Below are 16,969 nucleotides of genomic sequence, written 5' to 3'. Positions count from 1 at the left end.
TTCGAACGCTCCAATTTTTAAAATGCTTAGTCAAATGCACACTTGTGAGGTGTATACATGCGGAAGGTCAACGGAGCTTCAATTTCTAATATTCTGAATGAGGATCCATGGGATTCCAAAATCTATCGACCTTAAAATTGAGCGTTTCTTAATAGTAAACACCCCTTCAAACTTATATGAAACTTGTAGAGAATTTAAAGGAGAATACAATGGTATATGTTTCAAGTCTCTGGTGTACATTGTTCACCTGGTATTTGGTACGATTGTTTTTGCAATTTTTTGACTGTTTTCTAAAGATTAATCAATATCTGTCATCAAAACAGTTTGTTAAGCATTACTAAACATTGTAGATCAAAACATTTCCTATCGAATGAGCTATTGCTTGAAGCTCTGACATAACTCTATCATAAAATATTGAAAGTATTGTCCTGACCAAAAACTCGTCACCAGATTTTTTGCTTGCTATCACAGGCAGATTTTGAAGGAAAATCAATGATTTTGCATGATACCTTTTTTTGGCCGTATCTCGACAAATACTCATCAGATTCACACAAAACAAAAACCATTTGATAGCTCTACGTTATATCCATCATTATATAGAAGATTAAGGTACCAGATGTACATCCCCTTTATGAATTCGCTCATAATCTTATATTTCATGAGCTACAAGCAGGGGATATTCAACTTTTTTTTATTTATCCATAATAACCATACCATCGTATAGAGAATTGAAAAAGAAACAGAAGCTATTAATCTATAAACTCATGTTCACTTAGTAAAATCAACCAGTACGGCCCTTTGAAATTTGTCCATTTTCACTCTTTTTCCTCATTACTCATCGACATCCTTCTCAGCAAGCCCAAATACAACACTCCCTAATCAACAAAAGTACCCTCTACAACTTTTACTACACATACAACAAATATTCATATAGTAATCCATTGACTTTTACTAATAGCATCTGCTCAACATTTGCAAATTTCAAAAATTTCTGATTTCTCAACACCAACGCACCCTATCTAAAATCCAATTGCTCCATCGTTTAAAGGGCAAAAAAATGATATAGTAACATGCTACTTTCAATACGGATTTCAAAATCGAACTTCAAAGAGAATTCAAAAGAGATAAAAAGGAGAAAAGTGGAAGAAATAGAGAAAAAGATTGCGACCGATGGTTCCAAGGTATAGCCCCAGTCATGTTTCTGTTGCAGATCCATCAGTTGGAAAGCCATGTCGGACTGCACTGTAGGTCACATTAAGCGACGAAATGAGATGGAAGTCCAAAATGAATGTAATTTTCACCCTCAAAGTTTGTTTTGTCCCATATATACAGATTGCATGTATACAAATAAATCTCTTTTGATGGCGCGGCAGAAAGATGGACTGGCCAACAAATGTTTTGTCACTTTTTCGATGCATACAAATCAAAGCACTCATTCTCACATGTTGACTCTTTCCACTAATTTGTTTATACTTGAATGGCTGATCATACTCACGGAAAAGAACGCAAGATATATACAGCACATGATTGCAGACGAAGCCGCATCAGATCAGGCTTGGTCGAAGCGTTTTATTTTACCACATTGCTTGACGTTTATCATCCATGCTTGTTGTAGGATTTAACTCTGACCTTCAATTGGCAATGGACTTTCTGTTGTCGTGGTGGCTTCTTCCCCAGAAGCTTAAAAAAAAGTTCGCGTAACATATGATAAATGATGGAAGCCTCCCAACTGTTGGGTCGTCCTTTTTTATCTGTTTTTCGCGCTTTTTAATCCTCATATCAACCGCAGAACATGGCTAAACGTAAGCAAAAGGCTATAAACTACACAGTTATTATACTCATCGCCATACCATATTTCTTATAGCTGTCGAGCAAAAGCAAAAAAGAGGGCCCTCAGGTCTCTTGAAATCTTACTTGATCGCATACAACTTTTCATCTCTTGCTGGTTGGGCTTATGTCCTCTTCTTGGCAATTGCTCAAGTTGCAAGCACTGGCTCATATGAGAATGTGTTTGAGGTGACCTGGCCTGTCTTGATTGTAGTTCAATCAACTGCATTGTTTGAGGCAAGTTTACTTATAAAAGCTCTCCATTTGATACAATTTGATGGCTAATCTGAACGTTAATAGATTGTCCACGCTTTGTTGGGTTGGGTTAGAACCCCCATCATGACGACTGTCATGCAAGTATTCTCTCGTATTTTCTTGATCTGGGCCGTGAACTACCCCTTCCCTCAAATCCACTCCCATTGGTCTTATACAACCATGGTTATCTCATGGTCAATCGCTGAAGTTGTGAGATATTCTTACTATGCTACCAACTTGGCCTCATCGGTCCCTGCCTTCATTACCTGGGCTCGTTATACGTTCTTTCTTGTCTTGTACCCCACAGGTATTTCTTCTGAATTGATCATGATCTATCAATCTTTGTCTTATGTCAAGGCTGCATGGGGTGATTTGTATTATTATGCCTACATCGCTGTCATCATCCTTTACGCTCCTGGATCTCCTGTCATGTACAACCACATGAGAATTCAACGCAACAAGTACCTCAAAGAATCAACAAAGAAGGATAATTAGACATATGTATTTACTGTACAATTAAACGAGGAAGAAATCTACACGATGAATCTATGACAATCTAGCTTGGTGGGGGCCCAGCTTTAGCTACTTTTTTATCTCTTTGTGCTTTACGATTATGGTTTCCAAATCGAGCCTTGTTCTTGTCTTTGTAAGCACGATCCTTTGATTCTGATCTAGGAGGACGCTTGTTCTCTTTCTTGAGTGCTTGTTTTTGAGCTTGACTCACATCTTCAGATACTTGGGCTTGATTACCGTCAAACAACATGTATCGATCTAAAATTCTATCCTTTCTTGGCTGCGTAAAATTGAACACATTAAAATATATCCAGTTGAATTTGCCCCTAGTCAACTTACGTTTCGTTTAAACATAATGGCCCAACCCTCCAATTGTTCATCCGTCATACCGGTTCTCTTTCTTAGTTCGGCCCGCTTGGTTGATTTACGAGCAGTAGAATTACGAGCAAATAATTCAGCATTTTCCACAAAGCTATGAACTAACAAACTCTCATTTTCGATTCCTGGATCAATGACTTCCTGCTTCTTTCTGACAACATCGGCTGCAGCATCGCCATCACCATTCTCCATCGTAGAAGGAACGCCAGCATCATTGATATCATCGTAGGTGTCATCGTAATCATCGTCATACATGTCCACCACACGCTGCAGCACATTTTTCTTTTCGCTTTGGATAAAGCTCTTGTCATCCAGCAAGGCGTCGGCATCTTCCTTGTTCTTTTTGCCAGCATACACTTTGGATGCATCCACCGTACGACGATTAAAGATATCAAACTCATCATTGTCATAAACGTTGCGTCTGGATTTGAGCACACTTTCTTCCTTGCGATTCTCTCTTGCTTCTGCCTCCAAATAAACAGCTTCTGCTTCACTCTCCAGGTGTGTCAATTGCGAGACGGTTGTTGCGGCATCTGGTAATGGCTTTCTGTCCATCTTGCGATCCAATCCACTTACTGAGGCGGGAAGTGAGTCTTCCAATAATTGCATGATGACCACCTCTACGTCGTCGTTGTTTGCGTCTAAACAAGCCTCTATGAATCCATCGCCAAAATCAGGGAATAGATCATGAATTTGAGAAATCTTGGAGGTTCTCTCGACATTTTGGTATATAGCTGGATTCTTTTGCTGTTCTGCTGGTGTCTGTTGTGTCTGAAGGCTGTCTCCCCATGAGCCCGTGCCCTTATTCGAATCTCTCACTTGTTCCATGGACAGCTTTAGAAACTCGAGAGACTCTTCATCGCCGCCAAACACATCCTTGTTGATTTTGTCTAGCTTTCCAGTGATGTGATACTCTACTTCCCAATCCAAAATCAAAGGTCCATCCACAAATGCAGTTTTCGATGATTCGAGTCCACTGTTTTCAATGTATTCCAAAAGTTTGTTGCTGATCAAGTCAATGACAGATGAATCAATCGGTTCTGACAGCTTGTCGAGGCTTTGGTGATCTTTAATGGAGGAAACGTATCCAAGTGGTCTGAAAAAGTGTCCATCCGCATAAGAGTTGAAGGTGGAAACAAGTGATTTCTTGACGAGGAAGGCATAGGGTGCAGCCTGAGAGTCAGAATCAACAGTCTTTTTCAAGGTGGGTATAATGTCTCTATAGCATTCAATCAACACATTATCCAAAGTATCGAATGAAGACTGAATGGCGTCCACAAACAGTGTTGTTGAAAAGAGGGCATCCAAAACACGTACAAGAACGTAAGCGCGATCCAACGTTTCAATTGAAGCAGGTGCTGCCAAGAGATTGGGCATGGACTGAACAGCATCCACCAACATGCCAATGATTGAAAAAAGCTCTTTTTCGATAGATTCCTCCAGAGCCAACTGTGCCATGATGCGACGCACTTCAGCCGCATTAGAGTCTCCGTAAACAACTGCGAAACTGCAGAGCTTATTTGCAGTCAACAATGGGTTGGTGTGCGTGATATTGACAGCTGCGAGACGATAGTAGATGAGAAACACACATCTGATCAGTTTGGGATCGACTGTGGCGGTGGTGTCCATTTGCTCGTTCAAAACTTGTTCCACAAAAAGCGAGAGCGACTCGTTTGAAGTGGTTTCGTGGAGGAAATCAGCTTCTTGCATGTTGAGAAGTTCGGTCAGGTTGTGAATCCAAGCATCCAGAGCGGTTTTCCATCTGGATTTATCAATGCCTTTTGTCGTGCTGGCAATGTAAGGGATGAAATCAAGCATGCAAGTCAAAAATTGTAAACAGCTGGTATGAAAGGTAGTGAAACTTGCGTCTTGGGTCTATTTATTTTAGTCTGCCGCAGAAGTTTTAAAGGAAATGCTGCGCCTTCCAACAGTGTTCGCATTGAATTGGAGTTTCAAAGCATCCTTCCAGTTGTAAATTCCATCTAGTACTACAAGTTGAGTTTCTTCGAGCTATTGAATAATGCCAATGAAGATGGCTACGATACTGAACCTAACAGACATCATACAAAAGACAAATATGTATAAGACGTTTGGCTTGGTCCCAAACCATAGCGAGCAATCATAGAAGAGTAATAGATAAGAAGGCAGTCCTTCTTTCTGTCGTTTTGAAAATCCAGAATCAACGAAAACTTAGAGAAAAAATGAAACGACTACAACCATGCCAAAGCTGTTCATTTGCTCAAAGTAGAATATTATTTTAAACAGCTGAAAGTCGCAGCAAACAGCATCTAGATGGTAAATTTCATAGTCTACATATCATCCTGCAAAGATAGGCGCAAATGTAATCATCTTGTATAAAGGCTTTTATCATTCATAGAAGAGTGTATCGGATTGCTCTTTGCGATGCATGGCATGTAAGAATGAGTCTTCTTAGACGGCTTTTTTGCCATATCATTTCAACACAATTTGGATCATATTCATTCAACGAAAATACACATTTCGACTCACAATGACTCTGGTATAAATAATGAACCAAGCATGGTATATCATAACAGGAAAAATAAACGGTTCGGATCAATGCTAACCGACGTTTTATGTATTGATTGCGATCTTATGGAGAAGACAGCTATAGGCTCAACAGAGTTTTAGTAAGCACAATGCGGGTACAGTTGATGATCACGAACCTGGGTGACCTCGACGTCAAAACAAGATTTGCCTGCTTATTAATAGGCAAGGAGTTACAGGAAAATCTTCTGTGCGACACATTACATCTATGGTGACATTGTGAAAAGCAAAAGCTAAAAATACAGACTGTGATAACTTTTGAGAGGAGTAAGAGGAATAGAGTAGTACGAGAGCAGCTCTGTTTTGCTTAATAATTACAGTAATTAATAAGCCATGTTGGCTCGTCTCTCTGCTACCAATATGTCATTAAAGATAGCATATCAGTGCAAGGGCTTTCTAGATGAAAGATCGCGGATACGGGTAATCGAATGTCGTACTTTATGGCCAAACATATGTATATTAGACTATTCTATTTGAAGTGATTATACAAAGAGATCGCTTTATTGATTGGGTGCAAGACACGATTGTTTGATTTGTAATCCCTAGTCTCTATTTCTACCATATACAGAAAATGCGGTTCTGTAACATGAGGTTATGGCGCGACATTCTGCCAGAAGATCGTATAGACATAAACCCACACAGGCTCAATTGTAAGTGTTTCGACGACACATAAACAATCTATGTTTTCAACAGACATGTTGAAGCATCAACACAATGGTCAAGTTTGTGTGTCAATCGCACAAAATGTCACTTTCAAACATAGAGTAATAAAAAGCTTATTTGCCAGTGCAAACCTATCTTGATTTGCAGCTTGTGTATGCCAGCATGTCGCATCCATGATACGAACACTTCTTGTCATTGTGTAACTTGATTTGAAATTGAGAAGAATCAAGATTTCCGTATAAAAAGAGTCCTGTAAATCCTGACGTTTTCTCTTCTTATTGATGCAACAGGTCTACTGCTACTACTAGTATGAATGAAACCAACTACCCAAATCTCAAGAGGAGCGATCAAAGCATATCGAGCACAGCAAGTGCTACCCAAGATGACACAGACACAGTGATCGATAACCTACCTATGTCTCCAACCTACTCTCAGGGAAGATTTGGCGAATTGAATGGTAATGCTGTTGATATACAAAGTGCTTTTGAAGAATATGAACATGTGTGTCGAACATTGACGGAGCAATCCAATGCTGCTGCTGCTGCTGCTATAACTGATGTTGAAAAGGGTGAACAAGTGTTTGATCTGACAGAATATTTGGCGAATCAGCATACCCAACTCACAGAGGCTGGCTTGAAGGTCAAGAATATGGGTCTCGTCTGGAAACATCTCACAGTGAAAGGCCTTGGTGCCGATGCTAGGTCTATACTTACCAACGGATCTGTCATTTTCAAGATACTGCAATTCTGGAAGTGGGGTAAACAATCTGGATCTGAAGTGACCATTCTACATGACAATAATGGCTTTTGTAAGTCGAGTGAAATGCTGATTGTCTTGGGCAGACCTAATAGCGGAACATCTACCTTGCTCCGTGTTCTCTCCAACATGCGTACAGCTTATACATCTGTACAGGGCGATGTCAGTTATGGCGGAATTGATGCGCAGGAGTTTGGCAAATATTTCAAAGGTGAAGTCTGCTACAATGAAGAAGAAGATCTGCATTATCCTACTTTGACGACTGAAGAAACACTTCGTTTCGCCTTGAAAACTAAAACACCAGCAACTCGTATTCCAGGTGAATCCAAATCCGAATTTATAGAAAACCTCCTGTACATGCTTGGTAACATGCTGGGCTTGACAAAGCAAATGAAGACGATGGTAGGCGATGCCTTTGTGCGTGGTCTCTCTGGTGGTGAACGTAAGCGTCTTTCTATTGCTGAACAAATGACAACACATAGCTCTATTAACTGCTGGGATGGCTCTACACGTGGGTTGGATGCTTCCTCTGCTCTTGACTACGTCCGCTCTCTTCGCATCATGACTGATATCATGCACAAGACAACGGTGGCTACTCTATACCAAGTATCTGATAGCATCTTTCAACTGTTTGACAAGGCAATGGTCCTGGACGAAGGTCGCTGTATTTACTTTGGCCCTATCACTAGTGCTAAAAGTTACTTTGTCGAGATGGGATTCCACTGTCCTGAACGCAAATCGACGCCTGACTTTTTGACTGGTCTCTGTAACCTGAATGAACGTGAGGTGCGTCCTGGCTTTGAAGCTCGTGTCCCCTTGAATGCTGCACAGTTTGAAAAAGCCTACAAGGAGTCCAGTCTGTATACCCAGATGATGCGTGAACGTGATGCTTATGAGGCAGAGATCAGCTTCGACAAGCCCGAGGTGTCTTTTCGTGAAGCTTTCCAACAAGCACACAGCACGCCTTTTGTGATCAGCTACTACCAGCAAGTCAAGGCACTCACTGTTCGCCAACTACAACTGATCTGGGGAGACAAAACTTCCTTGTTCATTCGTTATATTGATGTTGTTGCCAAAGGACTGATTACCGCTTCCATTTTTTACATGATGCCTCTCACTGTGGAAGGCCTGTTTAGCCGTGCTGGCGCTTACATCTTTACCGTCTTTTTCAACGCTGTTGTAGCTCAAGCTGAGATGCCATCGTTTATGGAAGGCCGTCGTGTACTAGAGAAGCACAAACACTTTGCCATGTATCGTCCATCTGCTTACTACGTTGCTCAAGTTATTGCTGATATTCCATTGTCTATACTACAAGCCATCCTATTTGAGCTGTGCTGCTATTTCATCATGGGGTTTGTCTTGGACGCAGGCAGGGTAAGTTGCAAGGAAAGATTTTCATCGGCGATCGACTAACAGACTTGACATAGTTTTTCAGCTTTTTCATCAACTTGATTGCCATCACCATGTGTATGAACAGCTTCTTTCGTTTCTGGGGGTCCATTTGTCCCAACTTTTACACTGCTTCTCAAATATCCAGCATCATCTTTACTGCCTTCATCATCTACGTGGGTTACCAGCTGCCTTACCCTTACATGCACCCTTGGCTGATGTGGATATACTGGATCAACCCGCTTGCTTACAGCTTTAAAGCACTGATTGGTACTGAACTGACGGGCGCTCGCTTCAGCTGTGCGGGTGTCAATGCCGTGCCCTTTGGTCCGACTTACACAAAGCAAGCTTACCGTTCATGCATTCTTCCTGGCGCTGAGCCAGGAGCCAGTTTTGTGCTAGGCGACAGTTATTTGGCTCAGTATTATGGTTACTACACGTCTCAAAATTGGATCAACTTTTTGGCTGTTGTCTTGCTTTTTGTGTTCTTTTCTATCCTCGCTGCTCTGGCCATGGAGTTCATAGACCTCAAGAAGGGAAGCACCATCACCAAGGTGTATAAAAAAGGCTTCACTCCTAAGGTCACTTCCGCTGAAAAGCAATTGGAGAAAACGGCATCTCGCACACATCAAGAACTGGAAGCTGTGAATGACGGTACTTCATTTACGTGGCATCATGTTAACTATACGGTTCCTGTCAAAGGAGGAAAACTCAAGTTACTAAACAATGTTGGTGGTTTTGTCAAGCCTGGCAACTTGACAGCTTTGATGGGCTCCTCTGGTGCTGGTAAAACGACTCTTTTAGATGTGCTGTCCAAAAGAAAGACCATTGGTACCATTGAAGGCAATATTTACATGAACGGTGAACATCTGGCTGATGATTTCGAGCGTCTCACTGGCTACTGTGAGCAAATGGATGTGCATAACCCTAATGCCACTGTTCGTGAAGCACTACAGTTCTCTGCCTATCTTCGTCAACCTGCGGATGTATCCAAACAAGAAAAGGATGCCTATGTGGAGCAAATTCTGGACCTCTTGGAAATGCAAAATATTGGGGATGCCCTTGTGGGAGATCTTGAGCAAGGAACTGGCATCTCTATCGAAGAGCGCAAACGTCTTACTATCGCTGTTGAGCTCGTCGGAAAGCCCAAACTTCTCTTTTTGGATGAACCAACCTCTGGCCTGGATGCTCAGTCTTCTTACAATATCGTTCGCTTTATCCGTAAATTGGCAGACGCCGGCTGGCCTGTGCTTTGTACCATTCATCAGCCCTCGGCTACTTTGTTTGAGCACTTTGATCATTTGCTTCTGTTGGTGCGTGGAGGGCAAACGGCTTATTTCGGTGAAATTGGCAAAGACTCTCGTACCATGATTGACTATTTCGAGTCCAATGGTGGTCCTGCTTGCGCTCCTGAAGCAAATCCTGCTGAATACATTCTAGAGTGCGTGGGTGCTGGTACTGCTGGTAAAGTCTCCAAGGATTGGGCTCAAGTCTGGTCTGACTCACCTGAAGCTGCTGCTCTGGAGAAAGAGCTTGAAGCCATCCACTCTACCACGGACCACACGGTTACTCGTCATGTGAAAACCTATGCATTGCCTTTCTGGCAGCAACTCTCGCTTGTCTTTGGTCGCATGAATCAGTCCTGGTGGAGAAGTCCCTCTTACAATCTGGGCAGAGCTCTCACTGTATGCCTTATTGGCTTTGTCACTGGGTTCACCTTTTGGAAAGTAGGGTCGTCGCCTGTGGATCTCCAAAACCGCATGTTTGGTCTCTTGACTGCGTTGTTTATGGGCAATTCAATGATTATCTTGATTCAGCCCCGCTACATACAGGAAAGAGCTTGGTTCCGTCGCGAATACGCCAGTAAGTACTACGGCTGGTCCCCCTTTGCACTGTCATGTATCTTGGTCGAAATCCCCTACTTGATTGCTGTGTCTGCCTTGTTCATGTTCTTTTACTACTGGACTACCGGTTTGCAAAACGAGTCTGATAGAGTGGGCTATTTCTTTATCATCTTTGTTGTCTACTTGTTTCATTCTGTCTCTCTTGGCTATGTCATTGCTGCCTTTTGTGAGTCACCAACATTGGCAGCCATCATCAATCCATTCTTCCTTACTGTGTTGCTTTTGTTCAATGGCATCTTCCAGCCTCCAAGCTCGATGCCTGCCTTCTGGAGCTCCTGGATGTATTGGTTGAATCCGTATCATTACTTGGTAGAGGGTCTAGTGACAAATGGCCTTGACGGTGTTCAGGTTGTTTGCGAAGAGAAAGACTACATCAAGATCAATACAGTTCCCGGGAGTACCTGTGGCCAATACATGTCTCAATACTTTGCTGACGGCGGGCTAGGCTACCTGGGCAACCCAAACAGCACAGATGTGTGTGATTACTGCCAATATTCCACTGGCAACGACTATTACGAATACAGAATTGGCTGGTCATTTTCCAACAGGTGGCGTAACTTTGGGCTTCTGTGGCTCTTTACCCTGTTCAATGTAACCGTTTTCTTTGCTTTTGTGTACGCATTTAGAAAACAAAAACGATAGATATAACTGTTATGTAATAAATATTTGTATCATAAAAAATTCCTTTAAATCGTGCCATTGACAGATAAAATGTAAATCTCACTCTTTTCTCTTTCATTTCGTCGTTATGCCTTTTAGCAACGAGATTTCAGTCCTGCCAACCAACAGACATGCTTCCACAGTAGCTAAACCTTGGAGAGAAAAGCTGTTTGATTTTTATACGTGGTGCAAATTTATATCACTCAGCTTGAATCTAATGTACATGGTAATAAGTGGGTTCAACCATTGCTAGCCACGTACTGACGCAATATAATCCACAGATACGAACATCTGAGAATATTTACGATGCTGGATCGAGTATTGGTAAGTGTACATGACATTCGTCCTCTCAATTACTCATGCAAAGCACATATATAGCAACGCATCAACAGCTAACAGAAAACTACACCGTACCCGTTCAATACGGATTTCGGATACTCATGGGGTGCTTAATGATGTTTTGTCTGGTCGTTGACCTTATTGTTCTCACAACTGTAATAATACAAGAAATGTAAATACGGATCGTACTGAAACTAACCGCTCCCTCAAGTCCAAATTAGCCATTGCAGACTGGTATTGGCGTCCAGGTGTCTTTTTCTTTACATTTATATGTGGAAATGAGATCATCTCATTGATCGAAGTGCTGTTTAACGATGACAAACTCAACGAAAGCTGCCAACAACGACTAGGCAGTGGCTTTCGTAGTGGATCCATTGTTTTAGTGTCCGAGATATGTACAATGCAAAATCATTTGAACCACATCTTGGTCTTGGGTACATTAATACGAGATGTTTTAATAGGTGTAAGAGAACAACAAGGCAAAAGCAGATAAAAATATAGTAGATGGCTAACAGTTTACATTAAACAGAGTGCGTATGCTACAGCAGGTTACTTTTATATGATTCGCTTGCTACAGGTGCTAAAACGAAGAGAATCAACAGATACAACGGCAATGCATACCATAACAAATAGTTACAGATACCCGATCACTCAATAAATCTTGCGTTTGCTGCTTCTTCTCCTGTCATCATCTCTTCTACGATCCCTTTTATCATCGTCTCTCTTGCGATCATAGTCTCTTCTATCATCCCGTCGAGAATCTCGTCTATCGTCTCGTCTATCATCTCTGCGACGGTGGTCATCTCTTTTGCGATCATCTCCCCTTCGTTGACGTTCATCGTCTCTTCTTCTTGAGCCTTGTTCATCGCTTTTATGTCTCTTTTGATCTCGCTTGTCGGTTTCAAACACCAAGTCATAATTCTCTCTCTTGCTTTCGTCACCATCTCTGTATCTCGTTCTCTTTTGTAGATTGTCAAAACCGCCCATGGATTCTCCTTTGCCTCCTGTTCGTTTCGAGATCCAATCTTTATGAAGTTTTGATACCGATTGCGAGAAATCCACATGAATACGACGATCATCAATCAGGACAGACTGCATCTTGAAATAGGCCTAATAAAACCACATCAATACATGCCATCCTCTCTCGGTATAAATAAGCAAAATTTACCTCTTCGGCATCTTCCTTGTTTTCAAATTCCACAAAAGCATAACTAAGAGAATCACCCGTTTGTCTATCACGGATGATTTCACAGCTGTGGATAGCACCAAATCTCGAGAAAATCATCTCCAAGTCCTCATCTCTGGTCACTGGATTCAGTTTACAGACAAACAACACATTTTCCGGTGGCTTGACTTCTGCAAAGGGTAGATCGCCAATCATCTCCAACGTCAATGCGTGCGCCTTTGCTTCTCTCTCTCTGGCCTTCTTTTCAATTTCCTCAGGATCGCCAAATTCTTCAATATCCTCATCATCCGCAATGCGCATGGATTCTATTTGTTCTTTGGTGGGTAAGGGCGATTCGTCAGGCACTTGAAGACCTGCTGGATCTGGGAAAGGGTCGTCCAAAATGACTGTATGCTTGATTCGGATATCTCGGTAAGGTCTACCCTTTTCATCGCAAAATGCTTCATTCATCTTGTCCAGCACTTCAAACCCCTCTGCCACTTCGCCAAACAAGGTATATTTACCATCCAAATAATCTAAATCGTCTGCTAGTGTAATAAAGAACTGGCTTCCACTGACGCCACCGCTTTCAATAGACGCGTCTGCTGCAACAGCCATCGACACCATGCCCTTCTTTTTGTGCTTTAGTTTGGGGTTGATTTCCGCTGGAAAATAACGCTGACTGGGTCCATTCAAGATGCCGTATATCGATTCACCTTGATCTCCTTTACCAGTTGGATCGCCTGTTTGTGCCATAAAGTCTTTTTGCACATTGAAGAAGGGTGAAAAGTTGTAGTATTTGATTTTGCAAAGCTTTAAAAAGTTGAGTGTGGTCTTGGGACATTCCTCTGTGTACAAGTCAATGACAAGATCACCAAGGGAGGTTTCAATCAAGACGGACTACTGTAGTGTTAATCATACAGACCTATTGCCTGTTTCCATGAATCTTGGTACTTACCATAGTCCTAAGATTTTCTATACAATGCAGAAAAGAAAGAGAGAAATAAAATATTTGCATGCAAAGCTTTATAGACAGATTTCGGTTGTTGAAAAAGGGACACCATCCTCTGCCAGTTACATTTATACTCTAACGGCGCACATTGACCAGCAATGTCTTTTCTAGTGAACATCCTTAGGTGGAGTGCTGACTGAAGATGCCAATTGCAATATTTATTACTGATATGTGATGGGTGTAAAATGTAATGAATAGGCCTGCTCATAAGAGGCTTTTTTTATAGTCTTCTATTGCTTACAAGATTTCTCAGTTTCTCTGCTGAAGAGCTTGATTCATTTGATGTTGATCCTGCAGTAACTGTAGATCCAGAAGAGATATTTGACGACAGGTTTGTATCCACAGACTTTTTTATCTTTTTTCGTTCTGAAGGCAACAACCCACCGTGAAATCTGGCGCTTGTATCCAAACATTTACATCTCCACAAAATCTGTTCCTTTGACCAAAGCTCTTTTCTTATCGGCTTTCCCTCAATGGAGTCTCTATCCGGTAGCAATATGTCCTGTAACGATTCGATGTAATAGAATTCACTCGCTGCCTTTTCATAATCACGGTTTTTGCGCAAATAACACTCTTCTAGCTTTTTCCAATGTTGCTTGGTCCATTTGTGTGGGTTACCTTCTTCGTATTCACTTGCAAATGTATCAGAGCGAGAGATGGTGCCCACAGTAGATCTAGATGGAGACGCTAACGGAGAAGAGCTGGTATATTTTCTTTTGAGAGAGTTTGTTGTGGTTGTGTTTTCAATGGCGGGTTCTTGGAATCGAGAGGTGGATGAAGAGGATGATGGTGATGATGGGGAGAAATGAGATGAAGAGCGTCGCAGTGGTGAATAGCTGCTTGCTAATGTTGAATTGTTGCTACGCAAATGGGATGATCTGGCTATAGGCGAGTTGAATGAAGATGAGCGTGTGGGTGATTTCTCGACTTTCATGATGTTCAAGAAAGAAAACGAGAAAAAAAAAAAGAGATTAAGGTACATTGCATGCCTTTCTCCTCAACAATAGCGACACTGTGACGCTTTACTACTGCTGCTACATGTCGAATTTCGCCAATCATGTCCATATAATTCGTTATAAAATGATGCCTAGACAAGCTCTTACAAGCGTTCCTTATATGTCTTTATGAGTTTCTGTGATTTAGAACAAAACAAAGACATCAAATGCAATTACGGTTTTGAGAGGAGCATTTGGACAAGTAATACCTATGATCAACTTGGTTGTGATGAAGAATCTGTCTTGAAAGTAAGCTACACATCTGTGTTAATGAGAGCAACTCATGTAGGCAAACAGCATACTTGCATTACCTTCACTTGCTCAAAAATATAAAAAACACAGCAAAATCCGGGTGTATTTGAGCAGTGATTTTTTCGAGTTAGAGACCGTTTTAAACCGCCAGAATAACACCACTCAATTGCTTTCATCTAGCACTTGCTTTTTGACACCTTTGTTCAACTTTTTTGGGATTGCCGAAAATCAACAAAAAATCATGAGGGATACCTCATGGATTTTGTCGAAAATCAAACGATCGCGTTTTTCACCTTCAAAATTAAAGGCTTTTGTTATGGCATATATAGAGTCAAAATGTTTGACTCGATTCAAAGCAACCCCTGAAACTTCGTTTGCGAGGCTTTCATATGTAACATCTCAACATTTTCGCCAAAAACCTCATTTCATGTTTTCTAACATTGCTCGGTATGCTTATACAAAATAACTATTACAATTGGCACCATTAGATGCGCCTTGGAAAGTACATTAAGAAAGCTTAAGGAAGCATGAGATGATCATCGCAACTTCTATAGTCAGATTTGACAAAATAGATCAATCAAGTCGAAATTTGATCAGATATCAACAAATCAGAACCAAAAAAAACACTAATCGGAGATTTAATTATTCCTGACTGGTAACCTCATTGCCTCTCATGAGGTCCACCTAAACTATCTTCAAGTTTATTGATGAGTTTCGAAGTATAAACTATCAAGAAAATTACGGGTTAGTGCCACTGAATGTATTTATTTGGTTGTGGGGCGTGCGTTAATAATTGATAAAGGGCTGAAGTTGGAATTGATCAGTAAGAAGGATGTACAAATGTAGAATTCATGCGAATACAAAGATTTGAGTGACAATACCAATATCAGAGTAATAGTAAGATAAAAGACTCTATCACAGCGACTCACTAAAGTAAGTATAGTATATACTACTTCAATTGGAGGCCCAAAACACTGGATTTGGTGTGAATCCATACAGTTCGACTTGATTGTTGGGCGCCCTTCCTCGCCCAAAATTTGGCTGGTGCTGCTGTGTAAAGTACACAGGAACCCACATGGAGGGTAGCGGCGCTGTATTATTTCTGTGATACTGATCTGTGTGGGATAGACTGCTTCGATTACTACTATTGCTACTGCTTCCCTCCTCCCTCAAACCTCTGATTTGAGTTACAATCGCTTGCTCGTACTTTGGTGGCGATAAATATGGTGATAGATACGATGGCAGTGGTTCGTTATTAGATGAAGACGCAGTAGAAGATCGTCCTGATGGAACGAGCGGTTGATGTGTGTACAAATGCAAATGTGGATGGCGTATCACCGCCATGTCTGGAGGTGTGGATGAAAATGAGGGCGGAGCAGAGCTTGGTATAGATGATATTGAGTTGTGGCTCTCTAATGGCATCTGTTGCGACCTATCTCTTTGTTTGCCTATCGTTGCTGCTGCTGCTGTCAAGATTAGTCGATTCTTTGTGAATGGCCACCATCCCTTCTTGTTGCAAAGTCGGAGCATCCAGCAAATAGCCACCAACAGCACGAGACAGCAAACAATTGTCAAGGCAATAGCAGCTGGATTGTGGAATTTGTTATGATAAAAGTGGTGTCTAGCATCTGCCTCTGATGCATTGAATGTATTATCGCTACTATTTGGCGTCTTTTTGTAAGGGTCACTTGGGGATTGAATGCCGCCGCCATTGTTACCAATGATTTGGGGTGGTACCGGTATGGGAGGTGGTGCACCGTTACTAGCGATCAGCATACAAGTGCTAGGATTGCATGTCAAATTGTGCCACGCATAAGTTACAGAGGGGCCAGCGCTTTTGCGGTACTGGTAACACTCTGTGCTTGTTGCACAATAATCTAAGGCATGATTTCAACACATGGACAAAGTACTCACAGGCAATAATACGTCCTACCTCCACTGTTATCATTATCGCTTGACAGACAGTAATCATACCAGTTGTAAAGGTTGGTTGTGCCAAATTGCGTAGTGTTGCAACTGTTGACAGTGTTGACGTTTCCGCCGATTGTCTTGCTGAGAATACAAGAGCTTTGAAGGCACATTGCACAGTACTTGCAAATGCCATTTTGATCGCAATGCTGACCTGAAATAAACGCACACCCGTCGTCATCATCGTCATCCGCATCACTGCTGTTGCTACTACTATCCACCTGTTGTTGATGGGTACTTGTAATCACATTTGATATAAAAAGAAGAGGGATGAGCTTGCGTTTGATCGCCATGCTCAGAAAAAGATGTAATAAAGAGGGAAAAGAAG

The 16,969-nt window shown here is 41.6% G+C and overlaps 6 protein-coding genes across 6 annotated transcripts; 2 read left to right on the top strand and 4 right to left on the bottom strand.

Annotated features, from left to right (window-relative positions):
- Nucleotides 1-1,792: 1,792 nt before the first annotated feature.
- On the top strand, nucleotides 1,793-2,577 carry ATC70_011080 (uncharacterized protein; the record flags this gene model as incomplete). The annotated part of the gene is made up of 3 exons (XM_064830282.1): nucleotides 1,793-1,802; nucleotides 1,865-2,064; nucleotides 2,128-2,577. 3 exons carry the CDS (start codon nucleotides 1,793-1,795, stop codon nucleotides 2,575-2,577), a joined length of 660 nt encoding a protein of 219 aa, XP_064682784.1.
- Nucleotides 2,578-2,638: 61 nt separating this feature from the next.
- ATC70_011079 (uncharacterized protein) lies at nucleotides 2,639-4,791 on the bottom strand (the record flags this gene model as incomplete). Its single annotated transcript, XM_064830281.1, has 2 exons — nucleotides 2,639-2,875; nucleotides 2,935-4,791. The coding sequence occupies 2 exons, from the start codon at nucleotides 4,789-4,791 to the stop codon at nucleotides 2,639-2,641; spliced, it is 2,094 nt and encodes a 697-aa protein (XP_064682783.1).
- A 1,719-nt stretch (nucleotides 4,792-6,510) lies between these two features.
- Nucleotides 6,511-10,892, top strand: ATC70_011078 (uncharacterized protein; the record flags this gene model as incomplete). Its single annotated transcript, XM_064830280.1, has 2 exons — nucleotides 6,511-8,331; nucleotides 8,385-10,892. 2 exons carry the CDS (start codon nucleotides 6,511-6,513, stop codon nucleotides 10,890-10,892), a joined length of 4,329 nt encoding a protein of 1,442 aa, XP_064682782.1.
- Nucleotides 10,893-11,900: 1,008 nt separating this feature from the next.
- ATC70_011077 (uncharacterized protein) lies at nucleotides 11,901-13,375 on the bottom strand (the record flags this gene model as incomplete). The annotated part of the gene is made up of 3 exons (XM_064830279.1): nucleotides 11,901-12,359; nucleotides 12,418-13,314; nucleotides 13,373-13,375. 3 exons carry the CDS (start codon nucleotides 13,373-13,375, stop codon nucleotides 11,901-11,903), a joined length of 1,359 nt encoding a protein of 452 aa, XP_064682781.1.
- Nucleotides 13,376-13,646: 271 nt separating this feature from the next.
- Nucleotides 13,647-14,360, bottom strand: CTR2_2 (copper transpport protein; the record flags this gene model as incomplete). The annotated part of the gene is made up of 1 exon (XM_064830278.1): nucleotides 13,647-14,360. The coding sequence occupies one exon, from the start codon at nucleotides 14,358-14,360 to the stop codon at nucleotides 13,647-13,649; it is 714 nt and encodes a 237-aa protein (XP_064682780.1).
- Nucleotides 14,361-15,627: 1,267 nt separating this feature from the next.
- On the bottom strand, nucleotides 15,628-16,934 carry ATC70_011075 (uncharacterized protein; the record flags this gene model as incomplete). Its single annotated transcript, XM_064830277.1, has 2 exons — nucleotides 15,628-16,550; nucleotides 16,607-16,934. The coding sequence occupies 2 exons, from the start codon at nucleotides 16,932-16,934 to the stop codon at nucleotides 15,628-15,630; spliced, it is 1,251 nt and encodes a 416-aa protein (XP_064682779.1).
- Nucleotides 16,935-16,969: the final 35 nt, after the last annotated feature.

The sequence above is a fragment of the Mucor velutinosus genome (assembly GCF_035048745.1).
Source record: "Mucor velutinosus strain NIH1002 chromosome Unknown tig00001564, whole genome shotgun sequence".
NCBI lineage: Eukaryota > Fungi > Mucoromycota > Mucoromycetes > Mucorales > Mucoraceae > Mucor > Mucor velutinosus.
The sequence above is the reverse complement of the archived record's forward strand: the minus strand, read 5'-3'. Positions and strand labels throughout refer to the sequence as shown.